Source organism: Melospiza georgiana, chromosome 5 (genome assembly GCF_028018845.1).
Source record: "Melospiza georgiana isolate bMelGeo1 chromosome 5, bMelGeo1.pri, whole genome shotgun sequence".
NCBI lineage: Eukaryota > Metazoa > Chordata > Aves > Passeriformes > Passerellidae > Melospiza > Melospiza georgiana.
The window spans coordinates 30,389,231-30,412,591 of NC_080434.1; the positions used below are offsets into that span (position 1 = coordinate 30,389,231).

General features: G+C 37.3%; 1 protein-coding gene across 2 annotated transcripts in view; it reads right to left on the reverse strand.

Annotated features, from left to right (window-relative positions):
- The window catches only part of LRBA (LPS responsive beige-like anchor protein), a 368,385-nt gene that overhangs the window by 21,969 nt on the left and 323,055 nt on the right, over positions 1–23,361 (reverse strand). For both annotated transcript variants that reach the window (XM_058024236.1, XM_058024237.1), the window contains 5 exons: positions 19,675–19,764; positions 16,355–16,547; positions 13,573–13,635; positions 10,292–10,447; positions 6,702–6,869 (listed from right to left, as the gene is read on the reverse strand). In XM_058024236.1, the coding sequence (XP_057880219.1) occupies positions 6,702–6,869; positions 10,292–10,447; positions 13,573–13,635; positions 16,355–16,547; positions 19,675–19,764 (670 nt within the window). The remainder of the gene's footprint in view (positions 1–6,701; positions 6,870–10,291; positions 10,448–13,572; positions 13,636–16,354; positions 16,548–19,674; positions 19,765–23,361) is intronic.

The window sequence follows — 23,361 nt, forward strand, 5'->3', positions numbered from 1 at the left end:
TAAAAGCCAAACAAAAATGCAGTTTCTTTTAAAATTAGCTTGGATAGGAACAAGACTGTTTTTCAGCAAGACAAGCAATGTGATCAATTTTGAATCCTTTGGGAGATTTTGTATTTTATAAATTGAAAAAATTATCCATTTAAAAAATTTGCATCTAAGGGAGACATTCTACACATTTTCAATAGCAAAACTGTTCAGTGAATCTTCCCAATTAAACCTTAGTTAAATGAAGTAATTGTATTTTTAAATATGAAATCAGGCACTTACATTCACGTGAGTCCTGCTAAGCAGCTCCACCACTAAACCCATTTATTTCCCACCCTTCAGAATACCTGAATATAGTACCCTCTAAAAAATATGAAGCTATGCAACGAAAGCACCCCCATAGTCCTCGTGATGCAAATGTGATACATACAGAGAGTAACATTTTCTAGTTTTATGGGCTAACATAAAAGAGGTAATATAATTTGTTTTATTCACATATGTGTGGAAGATCAATGCAATAACTCAGAAGAGAGCCCATTACTATTAGCAGTAGTGATACTGTTACACACGGACTGTACATTTCATAGCACTGAAGATTTTTATCCGTTGAGCCTTAATTTCTTTAGCAAATAAAATTTCTAATTAAAAATATTTTGTTTTTTTCAAAATATGAAAACTAAAACCTAATTGTGAACACATTCCTAGATACTTGAAAGCAATGGAACCATATTTTCATATTCCATTAATAAAGTCAAAAATATCAGAAAAACACTTTAACTGGGCTATAGAAATGCCTACCAATTTTTAAGTACAAACCATTTTAGAAGCATAAACAATACTAAGACAAATTCACCACCATAAACCTCCCCTTCAAGAAAGTAAACCCAAACAAAATAGCTACACTGAAAAACCCAAAACCTTGAAGACACAGATTTGCACCCACTGACATTCATGACTGACTCTACCTCCATGTAGGTGAAGGATTATTAAAGAAAACTGGAGAAAATAGGATATTCCAACTACAAAATCATGTGTTGGTATAGGAAAAACACAAGTATGTGTGTAGAAAAAGATTTGGTGACAATTTTTAATATATAACAGCTAGAGATGGCCTCCTAGATATTATTATAACCAATACAGAAAAACAAATAACAAAACCACCTTGCTGAAAGGAATTTACAGGGAAGTGGCAAAGATATGAGAATGTTCAATACACTTTATAAGGAAGAGATCAAGGACAAGATAATTCCAGAAGTATTTTGGGAAAACAGGTTTCAATAAGTACAGAATATCCTTATGTACGATCTCATGGGCAGTTAAGCCCACAGAAAACAAAGGAAAAGATAAGAAGCGAATGCAGTACAGGGATAAGACAGGCAAGATCCCAGCTGGCACAACTCAGAGTTCTCCAGTGACTTTGACACAGGAAAGTCAGGCAGAAAGATCAAAATAAATGAGGTTATTTCTGAAACAGTGTAAGCAACAAGGTATGAGCAAAGAGACAAACCCCAGAGAGCCACACATAGATGAGATGTAACTAACAAGGACATCAAAAATAACATTCTAAAACCATGAAAATATGCCAAGTTTTCTAAGAAGTTGGTTTGTTATTAGGGCAGGCAATACTAGTAGATGATGCCGCACAAAGTACTTCAAGAAAACGTCGGCTGCAGTCAGACAGCAAACCCAAGTAAAACCAGCAGTGAAAACTGTTGTCCCAACTAGAGAATGAGATAAGTGTTTGGTACTCAATTGGCCTGATAATAGTGAGATGAGAATACTGTGACAATGAATAATCCCAGAGTTATAACAATTGTTTCAGGGATATTGGGTGGGGTTCTGCAAGACTAAAAAAAGTATTGTTTTGTTTAAGAAGCAGGAAAAAGAAAAACTAGAGAGTAGTCTGCTTAATCCTAACAAAGAGAAAAACACTGGCAGAACATTTACATTTTTATATATACACACACAATTTCCTACAAGAAAACAAGGAGATGTGTAACAGCTGATTTGGATTTGTTCTAAACAAATCATGTCAAAGCTATTTTTTCCTTGCAATGGCAAAGTAACAGGACGTGTTCAGGGAGACATCACATATTTTTACTTCAGTAAGAACTCCAGTGCTGTTCCATGTCAGCAATTTCTTAAGGAAAACAGGGAAGCACACATTCAGAAGATACCATTATATATTGGAAAGCTATATTCTGAAAGCTATTCATTGTCAAAATGGTAAACGTATTGATGGGCATTCCTGAACTGTGTACTAGCTAACATTTGCTTTAATGACCAATTTAATAGAATAAGACTGCAAAGTATATTTGCAGATACGAGTTGCTGCAAGGCTGCTGCAGGACAGGATGAGAATTCAAAGTAAGCTTGACAAATTGGAGACACAGTCTGAAAAAGAATACACTTCAGAAAGTTTAAAAATGAGATTCTACAGCTAAATTACAAAGAGAAGGAGACACAAGTGAATAGATTCTTCAGAAAGCACTGAAATTCATACTAGCTCATGCCCATAAAAGAACTGACAATGTCATGGTGTTTTGAAAGAAACAGATATTCCCTGGGGATGTGAAAAGTCCTGGTCTGTAAAACAGGTTGTTTTCTACTTATTACTGGAAAGGCTTCAGCTGCATTCCTGGGTCTACTTTGAGGAAGACAGTCAACTGAAGAGAGGAACACACAAAAAAAAGTAGAGGTCTGGAAAAACATGACTTAAGGCAAAAAACAAAGAATTGAGTTATTCAAGTTGGAGGCAAAGAATTGTAGGTCATGGCAATCCAAATAACTGGAAGTAGCTGCAAGAAGGAAATAATTGTTCTCTACACAAAGGAAAAATAGATAAAAGATGATAGAATGCAACTGCTGCAAAAAGAACTGGATACTAGGCTGAACACTGGGAAAAGACTTCTGAGGACAGGGCTTCTAAGGCCCCAGAATGTATTTGCTGTAGTTTCTAAGGGAAGATTGGACAAATCAGTGGAGATTGATTTTGGTATAGTTAAGCCTTCATCTGGAAAAGAGAACAGATCAGGTGACCAAAGCTCCTGCCCGCCCTGTTTCCTATGGTTCTGTGATTACAAAGGAAAATTCAATCCCCCAACCTAGGAAATGTCCAAACATCAGGAGTTGCCACTTGAGCTTCAAAGAGAAAGTGGGATCTGAAAGTGATGCTCACCATTTGTATGCAAATGAATTCTCTCATCTCTTTTCTCCAGCCATCACACAATCCCTCCTCCCACCCCCCACTTCTTCCCTCCCCTCCACCTCCTTAGGCTGGCCAAGGACAAAACACAGCATCTTTCCACAGCCCTCTCCCAGGAATCTACACACATTCTAGCACACAAGTCCTTGTGCATAATGTCACATCCCCAAGTGGTGCCTCGGAGCCTCTAAATATGCAGGAGCCAACTTAGTGTGCCACAGATCACACATGGGCTCCAAGGAGTACCGAGGGGAAGGCCATATCCTCTCCCTCCTACCTCCCCCAAGGCAGCCACACGCCAAGGAGAGGAAAGGGCAACCCCCTTTTGCACTATGCAAAGTGACTTTACATCTCCACAGTAAATTATGCTGGTTAATGTGAAAGCAAAACAGCTCAAGGCTATTCCAAAGGATACAACTGCTTCCGGTCCTCAGCCCTGCTCTGAATTATTCCAAGGCTTGGTCAGAAATTGTCCCCAGAAACATTTTTGCATCAGAAAAAGGCCTGTGCTCCAAAGTGAAGTAGTGCCATACGTTTACGTTTTCAAAACCAATTAATTTAGAAAGAGAAAAACTTTACATTTGATCAAAGAGCATAATGAAATATTTTTTGCATTTCAGGTTTTAATTTGAGAATGAAAAAAAAGATTTAACCTAAATGTAATCAAGCTGTTTTGTGAAGAATAAAATAGTTTCCAGCAGATGTGTCCCATGTATAGAAATTTCATATCTCTGAAACCTCAATTTGTCAGATTTGGTTTACATTCATCAGTGCATTTGAGAGGTATTGGAGAGAAACTAAATAAGATAGTGAGACTCCATAGCTGTAATTTCTTTTAAAAGTCAGCCTCAAAGTTAAAAGCTAAATTACATAAATAATTAGTATTTTGTTAACCTTTTTCTTTTGTTAAACCAAAACCAGAAATCTTTTTCAAAAATATTTTCAAACTTGACTTTTTCAAAGTCAAGTTAGCTCGAGAATTGTCCTTGCTAAAGAATATCAAGCCACTTATTTATCATGTGTGTCATAGCCCACCTGGCTTGCCAACTTAAGTATCATTCTAAAACATGAATATACAGAGCCAAGGAACCAGAGCTCAGTTCTCTGAAAGTAAAGAAATCAGACAAGTAAACCTAAATAAAATGTAACTGGTGGAATAATGGGTGCCTAATGGGATATAATTTAGAGGAGATGGATCATATCAGCCTGCTGGCTGATGTACATTAAAGCAATAGGTACTATGAGAAGAGGAAAGAAACACTCCCTGGTTTAAATCACTTTTTCTTGAAATTACTCTGGCAACATGATTTGGTTAAATACCATTAGATGCACACTGTTGTGAAGTCATCTTAAGATGGACATTAGAAATAATTAAATAGAGGAAAAATGGAGAAGAAATATCAACTTTGAGAGTATGCAAAATTTCAGTGAATAGTGTTCATTGAAAGCATGAATAAACTATATTTTGAAGTAAAAGAATCATTAGCTTCAAATACAGAAAGATATTAAACCAGTTAAATATCAACATGCTGCAAATGGATGGAAGTTACAGCTGCAGTAACAGGGCTCAGAACCCAACAAATCTGCGGGTACTTTCCATTTCTGACACGATCAGAACTAAGCAGAAACAGCTCCTTTCATTTGTCTTTTCAAAAAAAAATTTCACTGAACAGAGAAGCCTACAGACAGCTATTTCTGGGAAAAATTAAACACCCCAGATTACCATCTCTTTGAAGCAGGAACTGTCTATACCCATGTCTAGGACTACGTATAGTGACATAAGATCTCAATCGACAGCAGAGGTTTCCAGGCATGCTGTATCACAAAAAACCTCACATAAAGGCAGTTGGTAAACACAGGAGCCATTGCAAGTCCCTAGAAGTCCAAGTCTAATAGAAGTACAAGCACAGAGATTTACCAGGTAGCTACAGTGTGATTTTAAAGAGCAGCTAGAATTGCCTGGCATTGCCTTTGAAAAGTGCAAAATTCTAATACCTTGGAAATCTGCATTAGAGAAGACAGTCAATGGATTGCAACAAAATGTACATATTTGATATTCAAATAGTAGGTACAGAACCTCAGCAAATGATCTGTTAGGGTGATCAAGGAGCCTATAGCCTCAAGGTCTCGTTCACACAGCAGGCAAGCCTGGCAAGTGTGAGACAAGTACAACTTCTCAAGGTAACTTAGGAATCTAGAAACTCTTTGGAGTTTCTAAATTTTCAAGGTCTGCAAAAATAACACACAGTTTGCATTTTCTTTAAATTGATAGACTGCAAAATATGTATGAAGTATTCACTCCCTCTCAAGCAAAGCCATATTTATTTAAAGATGCTCATAAAACTCTGCTAGCCACTTCTCAGAAAACCTCCCATCTCTTGAACAGGGCTGCTTGGAAGGACAATAGGGATAGCTTTCACACATCCTCTGCCTCAAGATTCTGCAACTGTGTGAACTGAGGTGAATCTCCTTCAACTTTCGAATAGCTTTCACAATCAACATCAAATAATTTGCAAGTTAAATTCAAATATTCGTTCTGATAATAATTAGTTGTGCTTCTTCAAAGTCACTCACAGGATGCAATTTTCAGTCAAGCCACCTCTGTGTTTCAAATTCAAATAACTCCAGATGAGTAACAGACTGAATATGGAACACACAGCTTTACCAAACTGACTGATTTGGAAGATGTCAGGTATTGTTTTGATTATATAAAACTGTGTGCCAACTATAACTGCAATAGATGACAGATCTAATACCATTTCTTGCTTTCCAGATGTCCATTTTGCCCTCTTCAGAGCAGTTTTTACCAGTATTTAAACAGGGTCAGAGAAGACCTGAAATGAATGGAAGAATACCTAAGAAATACTCTTCATATGATAGAATAACCTTTTCTTACCCCTTCCCTTCAGCGCATTTTATTTTTTGTTGAACAGGACTTCTGTTTGGCTATGAAGTGCCCCTAAATTTATATATATAAACTCTCACAAGAGGTCCTGAAAGCTCCTCACTCCTGTAAAATGGCTTACTCCAGTCTTTTTTTCCACTGTATATCTCCCTTTTTCTTTGCTTTGGGGATCAGAAATTATTTTTGTGTGTGTGTGTGGAGTGAGACTGGCATAAACCAGTAAAGATCACTTTCTACCTTTCCTGCTTTATAATGCAGAGTTGAACAGTCATAGTGGTTCAGTGTTTTTCATAGAGTTAAAAGAGAGCATTGTCATGAATGAAAGACAGGATTCAGGAATTCCTGGGAAATGGTGCAAGATGGAAGAGAATAAATACTTTGGCAAGTGCAAGGTGAGTTTGAGTGGGGAAGGATTAAAACTGAATAAAAATTCTGCCTTATTCGTTTGGTTATATTCTTGCACTGCAACCAATCAGAATGCCTCCTATGTGATTGTGAGGATTGGGCACATAGCACCCTACCTACAATTCTGCTCTGTAAAGTGTTTGCTCAAGGCATTTTGAGACAACTTCCCTATAAACCATTTTTTTTGTTGTTTTTTCTTACCTCTTGGGTTATCACCGATGATGTTGGTTTTGCCATTCCAGTACCAGAGCAGCAAGGTTGCATCCCGGGATCCTGAGAGGATGTAACAATTCCCTCCAATGTAGGACTCTGAACGAGCCAGACAGGTCACAACATCCCAGTGGCCAAACACTACTTGCATCAGTTTACCTGGAACACAGCAAATTGATTCTTTAAAAACTACCCTCTTATTCTAATACAAATTAAATACGTTATAAAGTATTTTAGAAGTATTTTCTTTGTCCAAAAAAATAAAAAAGCTCAAAATAGAACTGTACTGGGGAGTACTATTTTCTCTTTATTTATTTGGTGGGAACTTAATTAAAAGTGCAGCAGTCCTTACAATCCATACAAAAAAATACTTTCAGTTGCTCAATATTATACTTTATTCAAAAGTCTGACTGGATTTGCTGAAGCTCAGCAATTGCAGTTCTTGAAGAAGCAGGATAAGAACACACACACACTTTTCTCATGCACCTACTCAGCCCCTTCAAGTAGCTGGGGCCAGGAGAAATCCTGCATCCAATCACACTTTTGTGAAGTGTGATGCCTCCAACGTGTGACTCTGGCTTTCTCAACCCAAATGACCATTTGTTCTTTGGGCTGACTAAAGAACAAGAAGAAACAGATGGGCTTTGGAAGGATTGACAAGACAGGCCAAAAAAGAAACAGGAAATACAGACTACTGCATTTCTAAATATAAATTTTAAAAAATTAAATTAAATATTCTGAAAAGCATTTAAAAATAATAAGTAACACTGATCAGTGTTGGGACTTAAGCACATTTTTATAAAATAGTTTGTTGCATGAACTAAAAACTATCCCTAAATATGGGTAATAGGGAACACTTCACAGCCTCTTTTTAAACAGTACAAAATCATTTGTATCCAGCCACTAAATAACAATTTGTATCCAGCATTTGTATCCAGCCACTAAATAACAATTAATGGCAATAAAAGACTTAAGGGAGTGGTTCTCAGGAAAGAACAAAAATACACTTTACAGCTCAATTTACAACAAGATCAAAAAGATAATTTCATTAAAGTGAAAAAAAACCAGAAAAAACCCATGACATATATATGAATTTCTACAAAAAAAGTACTTCACGTACTTTAGTACATGTACTTTACTACATGAAGAAAAAAATAAAATAAGAAGATGCAATTTAAAGGAAACCTGCACAACAGATTCAAAATCAAATACTGAAAAAACTAATAAGCCTGCTCTAACCTTCCAAGGGCAATTGTGAGATGAAGAGCAACCACATGAGCCATTTCTGAGTGGACAGGCCAAACTCCTGGCTGCACTCTTACTGTGCATACCCACCCTGTAGTGCAAGGATGAGTAACTCAGGGACCAAATAATTATGTGATATATTTTCCAGTTGTATTGACATTACCTGGGATAATTTAAACTTCTAGAACACAAGTTTATGCTATAAACATCACTGAGTTATAGAGATCTCCTTTTCAATTATTTATAATTTTATAGGTTCTGTTCTAGAAAACAAGCATTTTACAAGGTTATTTCTGCCTGGTTATTTTTATTTTGTTTTGTACAGCCTAAGATCCAATGAATTTCATCAAAACGAAAAATAAGATTTTGCTATTTTATGTTGCTAAAAAAAAATTACTCATTTCATAAGAGTTCCTCAAACTTTCCTGTTTCCTTTAACATGAGTTGTCCTCTACACAGTGATTTCAAACTTTTTCATTTGCACTCAGATATCCCTTTTTGACAGAACAAATTTTCTAGTTAATGTTTTACTTGACAGCTGTGCTACAAATAATTAAAAGAAAAATAAGACTCAAGTCTGCAGTACTGAAGCTAAAACACTGTCTAGAAGTCATTCCCACTGCTGAAGGAAGGTTTTATTGTGCTCCTGCTATATTGGCTCTGCTGATAACCCATGATTTAAGCTGAAAGTATTTCCTATTAATAACAAACAAACAAACCAACCAAAGATCTGATAGGAAAATTATTCCTTTTTTTTGTGCAAGTGCTAAAGTGTAATTGAATTCAACACTTGTGATCACTTGCCTTCATGCATTACTGATCACATCATCTTTTCCCCTTGATGTTCTGTTTATTCCAAAATATTTCCCTACTTTATTCTCATTTCAATTTGAAGCAAAGTAAACTACATCTGAATTCACTTCATTTAAGCAAGAGTTGCTATATTGACAAATAGAAGAAATAAATCTGAAACTTTTCTGACAATGGTAATACCCTGATTAGTTATGGTAGTAACAAGGTGCCTGGTGAATCTGCCATACACAGAGGAAATAATTTAAAGAGTTATTTGTAGTTCAGGTTGATACAGGGCAAGGCTACCAAAACCATGCAAGTTCCTTCCATATGTGTAAAGTACATCCTTTGATAAAATAGAATTATTTCTCAATTCATATAAATCTACCATATACACTGAATATTTATTACTGCTAGCTATCCTTTCTGAAGATCCACTTTAAATTCACAGTTCTATGTAAATTTATTTTCATCAATGAGAAAATTAACCTAAGAAGGGTCTAACAAGATGTCTGTATAATGAATTGTGGGCAGTGGATATTACATAAATGGAACTTCCCCTTTATACGTAAGGCTTTAAAATGGTAAAAATGACAGAAATACAGAGCTATGCCATGAGATCTAAAGTCTTAAAAGATTTTCATTAAAGACCAGTCTATTTTGTCACACATTTTGGTTTGCCAAGTGTGAAAAACACTGTTAACTAATATATTTAAGAAACCATGACAAACATGCAGGATATTCCCTAGGGATTAATAACCAACTGGAAAGCTTGATGGCACACACCCATTAACCACACAGGGTCATTAATCCCAAAGAAGTACCTTGCAGTGAGGTCGCTATTTCCATTGTAAGATAATGAAACGAAAAAAAACCATACCTAGTTTTTCCTGGGGTTCCAAGGCTTTTAAATTCCTGTAACTCTTACATGGAAAGATTCTATTTAGCACGACACATGCAGGACTTCAATGCTTTGGACACACTCCAGCTGACAGACTAATTTAACTGCTGCCCATTATATCGATCAGTTTATGCTATATAAAAGAATTCAGTGGCTCCAAATCAATTCTAGTATGGCATGGCTTTCAAAGGCTTTCACAGTATTCTTTCACTAGATTTCAAAATTTCTCTTCTTATTCTATGGTACTTGCCTGTATTTCCTAAAAAATCCCAGTTTTCTGGTGCTGAAAACCAACCAGAGCTAAATTCATGTAAATACTTCAGGAATAATTAACTCTCCTGATATGCCAGGCTTCATACAAACTCTCACCTGTGAAAACTACAGTGCAAAAGCAGGCATCCCTGCCCTGTAACCTTGAAGTGTAAAGCTCATTCTAAACCAGAGCTTCTCTCACATGTGCTATCATTCCCCAAAAATGATAGCACACGATACGTGGCAGCAGTAGGGAAGGAAAGATTAGACAAGCATTATTACTAGGGGAATAAATACACACTCCACCCCTCCTCCTTTATTTGAAACAGTAGGCTGATGATGAACACAAAAAAATCTTTTAGTCTGTTTCCCTATTTTAAAAATACATTACCTGAGTCAGTGGAGTAAACACGGAAACTCTTGTCCCAGAAGCCACAGACCAAGATGTAACGATTGTCAGAGGTGATGACAAAACACTGGGAATGCACCTGAATGCTTTGGTCTAAAAGGTCAGTGATCTGCCTCCTGTGCATTCCTGTATTGCTGGCTGAACAGAAAACATACAGACCAAGACATTTTAACATCCACCTTCACAGAACAAAAGTACAATTTAGAAACTTACATTGACACCAAATACATTCCTCACTTCTGTTACTTTTTTTTGTGGCAAGGACATTTTCTTTCTAATTCTACTTTAAATTCTCATCACACTTCTAGGAACAATGCTAATTCCTTGGAGTATATATTCTAAAATAGAAGAAATCCCCATTTTAAGAGACATGCAGCTGAGAAATAAATGAAAGATTGAACACAGGCAATGGTTAATAAGATTCCTTCCCTCCTTCTTGAAGTATAAGAAATTAAAAATTACAAACAAAGCAAAGGAATGTAATTATAAGACAATATACAAACCACATAGTGGTTCAAATGCAACACACAAAGGATCATGATTTTAAATTTTACATCAGTTGCATTTCATTGCAAGCAGTGCCATTTGTGGAAAAAAAAATTCAGTAAACATCACTATTGCTGAAATTTTTTTAAGCATGGCAGAAAAATTAACCAGCTTATCTCCACAATTAACTTTAGGGTTGGGAGAAATATTTGCCCTATTTTGATCACTTAATGTTTTATTTCCTGAGATACTCTTGCATTAGGAACGCATAAAATGGACAGGAATCAATTAGTGAACACATTCATATTATATCTTGTCCTTGGATTAATAAGGTGTGAAGATAGATAGGTACACATAGGTCCCACACACATGTATCATGAAAATCCTACACTGTAGGAAGAACTTTCAGTGTGCTTTGCTCCTGAGGGAACCTGATTTCCATCCCAGGCAAGTAATTTCTCCTGGGTTTGTCTGCCAACTGCTTGGAGCGCTATTACTTCCATACAGGTGGTCTTCCAGACCTACCTCTGTCCTGGTCCAGTGCTCTTCTTCACTCTTTGTTCTTTGACTCCTTTCCATTTTCACAGACCAGCTACCTTCCAAGCCTTGGGATTATTCCATTTACTCTGTGTCAAATCTTTCATTTATTTGTGCTTTTGCTATATTTAAAATGTTGATAATGCCTTGTCCATATGGGTAGCAAATAATTTAGCAACGTGTTGCCACTTGCTCTCTGCAGGTAACACAAATGTGGCCTTCACTGATCTTGGGGCCACTTAAAGAGTAACAGCCTCACGTTACAAAAGCACAGTGAACTGTTCTGTATGACAAAATAGCAGCAAAGGAACCTCAAAAGACATGCAGATCAACTAATTCAGTGAGGATAATGCCTGCAAAACACTTCACCTCAAAAAGAGGTCTAGGGTCTGTGTCATATCAGACATTGCTGGTTTATGTCTTCCTGTACACCAGAAAAATGAGGAGGGCAGGAATCCCTCCTTACGACTAAGCAACAAGATTCCTGCTATAACCATAACAGTGTAATTTTGTGGTCCTCTTAGGTGCCATTTCTAGGTAAATGTGTCTAGCCACAATTAAAAACCTCTAATATTACCTACATAATTACTTGCTTGCACCCAATGATGCTACTTAGCAATGACAAAGAAAGCCTTAAACCTTTTAAACTATGTCCAGTGTAATCACAAGGCTGATTTGAGATCAATTGTAAGAAGACAATATTAAACCATTCTTCAGAATGTGAACATTGACTTTAAAGGTCTCTGTAACAATGTGATTTGGGGTTTTTTGCTGTAATATTTATTTGCACTTCTAAGATCTACTTGATAGTAGATTTTAAAGCAGAGCCCAAATTTCCTGCTCCAAACATTTTTTGGATAAAATCTGTTTCAGGAAGGAAAGGAGAGTTACAGCACATGTCTGCCTCATAATAACTACTGCATTATTCAGATAAGGATTGATTTCAGAAACTCGGGAAAAACACTTTAATTTTATCAGATCTATAAAATGGTTTCATATGTCCCCACTCCCACTGTTCCTAATCCTAGAGCTTACCCAACAAAATGGCTGCACAGGAAGAGTCTGGATCTATAGACAAAAATATCCCACTTCCTACTGGGATGTGCACATTGGTTTTGAAGTGAATTCTCTCTGTCTGACAGACCTGTCATTCTAACCTACCCAGGCAAGCTCATCTTTGCTCTGATTTTTCCATGCTGCTCTAATTGGCCACACCACTTTTACAATTAAACCACACTGAAACAGCTGGTTTTTAAACTAAGCTCAAAGTCCAACAAAATCGGGGGAGGGCACAGAATCCTGTCTCCTATGCTCCTATCCTACAGCTAGTTTGTGTTTTGGTGTTAGGTCCTTGAGTTTTTATTTTCTCATCATTTTTAAGGTTCCATTTGCCATGCTACAGACTCCAAATACGCACTCCCCAAAGTTGGGCCTGTAATGAAAGAGCTGACCAAACTCTAACCCTGCTAATTGAAAAATCAGCTCTATACAAACTGATAAACCTCTATAATAAAAAGTCATGAATTTCATCTACTACACTGAGACATTAAATAAAGGAGAGACATTCGTCCACCCCTTTTTAATAAAAGAAAAACACACACAAATTTAACTGGTGAAGCTGATCAAAAGATGCAATACCCTTGAAAAATGAATACTAATATCTCAACACTAAACCAGAGTGGGCAATATATTTCAACTTTGAAATTGCTTTGCAATTACACATTAATCCCCTCAGCCTGAACAGCAGGTCTATGAAGAAAGGATTGATCTCCTTTAATGATGGAACCCTAGCACTATGGTTTTATTTTCACAACACGGTGCAGTTAAGAACCCCACTGTTATTATGAAAATTTCCTCAGCAAAGGAGCTCCATCACATTACCAGAGCACCAATTCATCATAACATGCCTCGCTCCTGCTCATCAACAAGTCTGAGTGATGAAAAGATCCAATATTATCCTGACAGTACTTCATGCACATTCTCAATCACACATTATTACAGCATCCATATTAATTTTCACTGACACGCGTCCTAGGCCTGTTCAAATTAGGCAAACCAACAAGGGGGAGTTGATGAAATACCAGCATAGCCACAGCTCATTGCATTCCAATTTGCATGCAAATGGTTTATCAGGAAAATTCCATTCCCAGCAACCAGCAAGTGAAAAACAACCGTAATCTACACTTCAGGGCCACCATACAGAGCTTAATGAATCGCAAAGAGAGAAGGAAGTGACAGACCTATGAGAGGATCGATTTCCACTGGCAGCTGGTAAGGCTGGTCTTGTACAGCACCTTGATGAGCTGGAATTCAGGAAAGAAGATTTTAAAACTTTGCATTTTTTTTAATACATGAAGCCACATATATTTTATAAATCAAAGCTACGCCCTTTTTTTTAACCATTCAAGATTCCTCTGCATCAATTGAATGAAAAACAAAAAAATCCAGGTGCTTTTGCAGGCTGCTTATTAAACATTTATTTTAGATTAGGGCTATTCTGAATGTATGCCATCAGCAGCAGCTCTGGTCCTGAGCCATAAGCTCTAGCAGATGCTTTACTGGCAACCTCTCCTGTCGCAACAAAACAAAATTAAGTGGTAAAGAGGACTGAAAACAAAATGTGACAACCATCTGCTGACTGTAGCAAATACTATTTTCCTCTTCACTTTTTAAAGGACTGCTTTGGACAACTGAAGCACAAAGGACATTTTTTTTAAAAAAGTCAGTTTATGATAAAGAGAGGGAAATCTCATAGTCATCTCATCGTCAGCCAGTATTTAAGGACTCATCCTTCACCAAAACCCATCTATTTGCTAGTTTGCATAGAAGTTAATATATTAATTCTGCCAACCCACATTTCATCTGGGCACCTGACATACCAGTAAAATGTTTATGTACTGAATTCTCCTGCAGGGCTAAAAAGAAACCTTTTTTTTTTCCACAGCTTCACTACAAAGAAACAAACCAACTGCTCTCCATCCCCCTGACCCTCCCCCCCACCTCCCCAACCAGCAGTCTGTTTGGAAGAGAAACAAGAAATAATGGCTAAATACTTACACTTATGATTTTTCTACCTACCATCCACAGCTTAATATAAAAATCAGTGTCGATACAAGGATTTCTTAAATAACTGATTCATAAATAAATGCAAAGTTCTACTGCAATGAAACACCAACACAGAAGAAAACAGGAAATCTATGTGACAAAAAAGAGCATCCTGCTGGCTACCAGTGCCATTAGATGTCAGCAAAGCCACCAAATTCATATTCAAAGGCAGGAATGGGCTTTTTAATTACACATTAGTGACAACTGGTCACTTGGCAACTTAACTTTTTTATCATGATGCCTCATTAACAAAGACAATGCTAAGCCCACAGCAGGGGATATGGAGCAGTAATGATACCTGCCCTCTCATCCTAGGAGACCCCATTTTGTATAAAATTGGAAGTCAACAATAGCACAGGCTCAGGAGTCCACAGACAGATTTCTTAAGAGCACAGTACTCCATTAACAGCCTGCAACTGATGTGTGCTCTCACAGAAATGGGGTGAGGTGATTTTTTCTTGAATATTTATGGTTGGCTTCTGTTTGTCTAATGGCAAGACAAGTGTAAAATGCCTCTAAATGAAAAAAATAGCAACTCTAAAGCACACCTTACTGCTCTCCCTTTCAGAGGGGAGGGAAAAGCTTGAAAAATCTGAAAGCTCTGTTCAATTCAAACCAGTTACTATTGCACTCACCAAACTGGTTGCTTGCTCACAGATCATCAACCAGCAGAATTCTGTTGAAATCAAAACCAACTCCCACCACTTTTGAATATTTTCTGCTTCCAATGAGTTGTATGTTCACAAAGGCCACTTTTTAAAAAGCCTTGACTATTATATACCCACTGTCACACATCCAAGCTATGAGAGAATACTGCCATCCTCCTTTCAAAGAAATCTTGGGAGCCATGTAAATAGTTCTTGCTTGCAACTTGTTATCTTAGACAAGTCTCCCTTCCCCCCTTCCTTCCCACCTTTCTCTTGAAGTGTTTCTTGGGCGGGTGAAATAATACATAGATGTTTCTATTTGAGAGGTAATTTGTAAGAATTAGGAAAAAAGTGTGGGAGTCATCTGGCTTTTTTCAAAAAGGAATCAAGGACCATGGGTCAAGATTTCTTAGTAGGAATTTCAACCATGTAAGTGTTTCTCTGATGCGCGTATCTTCTATTTAAGTTATTTTAGTGGAAGGTCATTTTCCCCCCCTTTCTTAAAAAGCCTTTGACCAAATATACTGCATTGCACCAAAACAAACTTCCTTTGACAGGCTGGGCCTAAGACTGTCATAGTCAAGGAAAGGAAGATTGATGTCTTTAAGATTGGAGAATATCAGAATTAAAAGCGGAATTATATTTTCAAGTACAGCTTGAAAATATAATTCTGCTTTTAATTCTTTTAAAGGAAAATTAATTTTATTAGTTGCTGTGCAAATGGCTATTTTGTTTTCCCTTCATACTAACAATACATAAGCACCTACATAAGTAACTTTGGGATGTTTAAGATAAGACCTCAGATATATTTTATTTTCTAATTCTCATGGGGTGGCTTTAAGAGCAGAATATCAAGTTTTTAATTAAGAAAAAACTGGCAGAGAAGATTTCAGGCAAGTTCTACATGCTTTAAAACTGCCTTTGACATGATAAGGTTCAGACTCCCAACAGACAGAACAACAGATTTAAGAGGAAGAGTGTGCCTTTATTGTGATAGACCGTTTTTGTCTCCTTGCATGGTGCCTGATGGCCTGGAAGGAAACATATTGTTTTTACAAACCTTTGGTGTGCTACATATCTTGCTGCAATAGCTCAGATTCCCTTTCCAAGGAGAAACTAAGCGCACATGTGAAGAGCCTGCTGTGCCAATGAACTGGATTTGCTTTTTCCACTTTAAACCCACAATAGTTCTGCAGCCAATTGTGACCAGACAAGAGGAGTGCTGCTGGATGGCAGGGGTTTCTCAGGCTCCTTGCTTTCAGGTACTCACCAGGGAGGCTGTGCCACTTGTTCACAGCAAAGAGCCTGTTGGCAGTGACCGTGATCACGGCGGGAGTGGCCAGGCCAGGCTGGGTGTTGGCAGCCACGTGAGTGACCGGCGAGTTGGACGGGAACTTGAGGACCATGATAACATCCTGCTGGGCCTGCTCTGTGAACATCAAGGGGCTCTGCAGGAGGAGATACTGTTGAGTGCACACGACAAGAACCCAAGTACATGGGAAAAGAGAACACGGGGAGGAGAAGAGACAGGACAAGAGAAGGAAGATTGAATTAAAAACCACGAGATCTGATAGAAGCTGCAGTAGAAAAGCAAATGCAATAATAAGTGGAAAGGCTTGTGGAAATACATTTTAGGCAGAAAACCTTGCCTGCACCCTATCAATCTTAGAGCTTTGTTCAACACAGGGTGTCTGTACACAGACTTTGCTACAGATCACAGCAGATTAAACTAAAAGTTTTCAATTGCCTATCTCTGCTAAAAGAATTCTCCTTCATATCTGCAGAGACAGAATGTCAAGGAAAGCAATGCCAAACCAGGAGGGAAACACAAAAAAATAGTGAGCAAAAGAAATTCCTGCTCCCAGAGATTGTCTCGAGTTACATTAAATTGGCAGACTGCAATTCTTTACAAGCCAGATGAGAACATGAAAGAGCATTAAAATAAACAGATACACACATACACTAGATATATGTTCTGTGTATATTTCTGGTGTACAAAAATAAGATTTATGAATGCAAAGTAGAAGACTTCACTGCAAACGTGTTTCAAAAGACAAACATAATTAAATGCACTTGTAAAGAATACAAAGTGGACGTGATTACAGACACTATCCTGCATTGTTTCCAGAAATGCTAAAGGAAAGAAATTAATCCAGACTCTCATTTTCAACATAGTTTTTTAGGTTTTTGTTTTTTTCAGTTTAGTAAGTTGGAAAGTTTATTAACTTTTTAACTAAGTTCTCTAAGAATACTGCAAACATCAAAACAAAATATTGAGGATCTGGATATCAAATGTGAGGAGAAAAAGCAACATCTGATGGGTTTATGACTGTGTGATACATCTGAAAAAAAGAGAATGCCATTGAAATACAGAGGTACAATCATCATGGTCATCAGTAGCTACACTGCTCAAGTATTTGTAATTTTCTAATAACCAAATTGGAATACTAATGAAGTGTCCTTGACTATTCTCCACCTGCAATATTTCATTACATATATGTGTATGTAAGTGCATACATTTAATATATATTTATACAGAACTAATAAAAAAATTAAATACATTTGCATTTTTATTATCACTCCTTTTAAAAAAGTTATTAAGAGTACTTAGAAAAACATATTGCCGTATGAATTCCTATTTACAGTCTTGCATAAAGGTGTAAATAAAAGCAACTAATAAGCTACCCAGACACCCTTCTGAGCAAGTGGCTAAAAGCCAATCAATATTATGAGTTAATCCTCCCTGGATGCTCATTCAATTAAAGGTGTCAGTAATGCCTCATCTGATGTGGCCTCAATTAAATCCAGCTATCTGATGGTTGAAAACACAAGGGGATACAGCAACAGCAGCAAAACCAGACAAATAGGCAGCCTTCGTGTGACTGCTAATTACTACACCTGGTGTATATTATGGCTTGTGCACTTAACACAGCACGTGGTAACTTCCATTTCAGCTCTATTCATGCACACACACACACGAAAACAAAACTCAGTAAATAATGCAACTAGAAATAATTCAAAATTATGACAGGAAAAATATCCCTACTGTATTTCAGCTCTAGGAATACTTTTAAAACCACTTAATATAGTGCTATTACGAAAACATGTATTAATATCCACAAAACCAGCAAGTGAAGAATTAAGGGCTTTTTTTCTCTGGGTGTACCCCAGCCCAAAAAAACCACAGGATTTAGAAACAGCTAACTTCTTATATTTTAACTTCTTCTGTTACATACTAAATCTTCACTAATTCAGCATCATGAAAAATATTATGATAAAACCACACAAACTGCTTTCTGGTATCAAATTTATTTATATAACAATGTCTCTGACTAATACGTCAATAATCAACTTCTCAAGTTGCTCATCTTCCTGAAACAAATCCCTTTAAATTAGAGTGAGCACTCAGTGCATGGCACCATGACAGACAGACAGACATATGGCAAGTGGCTGCATGAAGGGGAGTACCTGGGCTCCCCAACATCCCTGTTAGCAGGGCTCTTCTGAAACACACACACGAGTGCCTGCAGTGTTTGCTGGCCTGGGACCTGGCATGGGGCACAGGCAGCCGAGCAGCTCTCAGGTACAACACAGATGCATTTGAGAAAGGCCAGTAGATCAGTTTATCAAGGAAGTTTACACTTCTGAGACTCCTGCATCACGAGGTTTGTAAGCTACTTTGGAAACATTTCATGTTTCTGTGTAATCTTTTAAAACCTTCTGCACTTCAGATATGTTTTTAAATTAATAACCTTAGTCTGCTTGAGTAGGACGTATTTTCCTCTTGCATGTCCTGTATGACATGTTTATGGTTTTTGGGGTTTTTTTGTATTGCAGTGTAAAATGTACACTCTAACAATAAGGGAATATAACCTTTTGAAAACCTTGGGAATTAGCAGACCATTTGCTCCACTTGTCAGAATATCACTTAACATCTTTAGTTCTGGACCTACAACAACACAAATGATATTTTAAACACAAGGACTGCACACAACATGATATGAAAAAAGATCAGTAATGTAATAATAGTTTGTAAAATAAAATTATATTAGACACAAGTAGAGGTAAAAGGGAAAGCATGTTAATGCTCACTGCCTGGATTTTATCACCCTAGCTTTACTGCAAAACACATTTAGTCACATTCTTTGTTATGTAAGTTTCAGCTCATGAATTCCTAGTAATCCTGGTTTTAAGGGAAAACCTATGCCTGGGGGAAAAGACAAGGAAGTTCCACCTCCTAAATCCATGCTTCTTGGGGAATCTGCCAAAGATTAACTAAATTGTCTCCACGAAGACTGGCTCTCACCTGTACAGGTATGGTATTAACAAAATCAACTGATGAAGTGTTCTTGGATTACACTGACAAAAAAAAAGCTACACTAGAAATCAATGCAATCCTTTCTGCAACAAATAAAAGAAATAGTTAAGCACTGCATGCAACTCCTACCAATTCGTAACTCATCTGCTGGTTTTAATAAAATAATTCCACAACCACATAAAAGCAAAGTGAAAGTGTCCACCTCTGCAAAGGTAAGGTAGCAAAGGAAGTGAGCACAATGGCAGGTCACAAAGAGTTAACATGGCACTTACCACCTGCATGGCAGAACTTCTCGGAGGATGTGGTTCTATGAGCAGTTGGGAAGGGGTCTGTCCAAAACTTCGTATTTGAGCTTCCACAGCCTGGAAAAGGCACAGGCAGGTTTGCATGTTAAGAGGTGCTAATTACAGGCAATAGAACCATAACTGTCACCTGAAAATGTCATTCCACACTTCTGGCTTGTTTCATGTTGAAAATCAACCCCGTGTGTTCACTGTGGGGCTAAGTGCTTGGCACTGGTACTAAGAATGAGGTAATCATTTTAGTACTGTGGATGCTATTTCCATGAGAAACTCTGCAAAACCTCATCCTGCTCAATGATATTAAACAGAAACAAGCTATTATAATCAGAAACCCTCTATATTGGCTCCATTTTTCCTTTCTACCACTGGCTTATCCTGTTTGTATCATAACTCAAAACCAAAAGTTAACTTTTAAAAAGTTTCTGTGGGTATTAAGTGTTGTACATTAAACTCCATTGCTTCATTTCACAGCAGTAACTAGAAGGAAAGCAATACTGAGCTTTTACTCTTACTTCCAGGTTTATTCAAGAAGATCAAACAATGTTAGGATGCATTAAACTACCAACAGCAAAACTACAGGAGAACATGAAGGCATAATACAAGGGGGTTTTTAAAGTTTATCTGCATCTTCAGCAACATGCTTTAGTACTTCCTTCATTTTCATTTCATATGAAAATATTATGCATAGTGATTTCTTTAAAATAATTATGTTTAAACCTGTGAACTTATATTTCTTGCCCCAGGCATGTCCAGCTAATTTTCCATGTTGCCACCTCTTAGCCCACTAAGAGGTTTAAGTTTAAAGATAACATCAAGCAGCCAAAATTCAACAAGTTACTTCTTGCCATGTTGGCTCCCTGCACCATGCACAGAAACAGGCTGATAGTACAGAAAATCTCAAATCATTCAGCTGAGTTTATATCTCTTTCATTGTAAGCTTAACTAATCACCTTGCCTTTGCTGTGGACTAGCATGCTGTACATGGGCTGATGCCTCAGGTATATTCCCCTAATTCTTCTTTTTCATGGTTCAATCTTCCTCAATGCTCCTTGCACTTACATTTCCTGGTCTATTTTAGCCACTCCTTAAAATTTTAAAGACAATGGAATAACACCAATGCTGACTTTACTCTTACAAACAATTATTTTTATATAATTATAAAGACCATTAGTAGGACATTCTCCTATTACAAAAATAACAAAGCCAAAACTAGAATGCACCTGAAACCTTAAAATAATCATCCTCTTGATAGTAAACATGCCATCCACAACACTTGACCTTACTCTGTTTGGCAGGGCTTTTGAAATATCTGAACTCACCAGAGCAGGAGTTGAAATTAGTCTGTGAACAGATTCTAACACTCTTGCCCTCTCTGGGAAGGACCATAATGTTCAAAGAACTGGTGAAGAAGTTATCAAAAAGCTGGCTGAAATCTGACACACACATACAGTGTGATGCAGTGAGCACTTTTTCAGTAACAGCAGTATCAGACTCATGAAATAAAGCTCAGTAAGACCACATCAGTCTCCTTCCTGCTGATGAGACACACTACATTAAAATTCAAATCTGGGGGTTTGTGACTCAAGATATCAAGGGAATCACAAAAACTTTGAGGTCTCTTAAGACATGAGGCATTAACAAATGAACGGGTCAGCAGCCCTACCCTCTCCATAAAATGCTCTTTGTTTCAAAACATCCAGATTTTAAAAAGATGGGCCCAAACTTACTTGCAGATTAAGCAGCATATTTTTACCAGCAAATAGGAATTCTGCCCTGCATTGAGGGTAGAACCAGAAGAATACAGGATAAAATATTCTTGAAACACAACTCCCATGCCTTTCTTTTAGAACTGAGAAAAGATAAAGCAAGGAAATAATGAGCTTTAGATTTAATCATTTCCTTGTATATTGACTTATGATCAATACAGAAACTTTCATTCCCAAATGCTCATGTTCATCATTTAAATAGAATCAGAATTTTTATCTCAACCTTGAAATCTGGTATGTCTTTTAATGCCCAATAATACCTCTGGAAACTACACACTTACATGGTGCCAACAGTGAGGGAAAATGATAAGAAACACAAGATATCACATATTGATGCACAGTATTTCAATACATTGATCATTACAAGAGCTCAAACTGATGCAGATCAAGTATAAAATACTGTACTCAACCTGCCAGTCAAGAGGCACTGTCTATTTTCACATAGTGTCTGTCAGACCGGGTGAAGCTGCTGACCAGTGGAACAATGGTTTTGCCAAACCCTGCCTCAGAGGATCACAAATTCTCCATTTTCAGTCTTAACAGACACTGTTTATGACCTAGTTTGAGTTTGTCGTCTTTACTGGTGTCTTCAGAAATCCAAAAGAAATTTGAAGAACTGTTGAGTAAAGGCAACAACACTTGGACAAATATGTCTAGACATTGTGGCTAGACTTCAGAAAAAAATCTTCTGCATTCCTTCTGGTTACCATGAAAAAAAGAGTAAAGGTTTCTCTTTTTAGTTTCCACATTTTGTAATAATGACCAAGAGAGTGTACTAGCAAGCCCAAATGGTTCCTTCCTTTTCCCAGATTGTATTCAAAGTCAATCCAGATGTCAGCTCCACATTCTGATGCCTCAGTCAGAAGGATCACATACAGAAGGATGCAAGATGACCTCCCTCTGTCAGCAGAAATGTGATGGAGTCAATCCCCATCTCTCAATTTATGTAACAGCAGAAAGAGCCACCAGATGCCACTCAGACTTTTGTTCAACTTGTCAAAGAAAATCAGGTAGGACCAGAGAATCTTCTTCTCAGAGATATAATTAGTATCTCCTTTAAGAAAAGAACCTACCTGCCATTCACCTGAGAAAATACAGTAAAATGCCCATCAGTCAGAAAGTCTCCATCCACTTCCTTTCTAGTGGATTCCAGCCCAGCCTCTAACTGAGCTTTCTTGAAAATAATTATTACCAGCATCAGTCAGTATTACTAAGAGACAGCTCCTCCAGCAGTAGAGGAAGGGCATGTGTTCTCACACTGCTGGATTCCTCTGGAGCACACAGCCATTCACACGACTGTAGGTAGAACCATTTGGGAAATTTGCACAACCAGTTTCACATCTATTAAGGACACCATATAACTGGTAAGACACACATAACCTTTGCTTGAAAGACATTTTTAGCTTGACAAACTCTTATCACTGAAAGCAAGATGTGTGCCACAAAGTAAAACATAGTATCATTCCACATTTTATTTCAGTGTTTCTCAAATACCAAAGTAAAACAGCCTTTTTCCTGTTAATAATCTACAAACTCAAAATTTTGGTAAGGCCAGAATTGCTCCAGATGCTACAACAAGAAGCAATAAAATGAAACAAGGTAAGTAACCCTTTACAATAATTCACACAGTATGCATCCCAAACACATACTTATGTAACAATGTATTTGGAATGTTAATTAATTTAGAAGCATGAAAGCCATAGGAAAATTTCCTAAGTTAACATTTATCTGATTGTACCCATTCCTAAAAAGCCTCCTAGGTCATCTCCTCTTCTGTTGGGGTATGGGAAGGGGAAAAGGAGAATAGAGAAGCAAATTGAAAGAAGGAAAGTAAAGAACTTGAAAACTTGGCTTAGCTATAATGTAGTTCCTGGTCACTGTTTAGTATGGC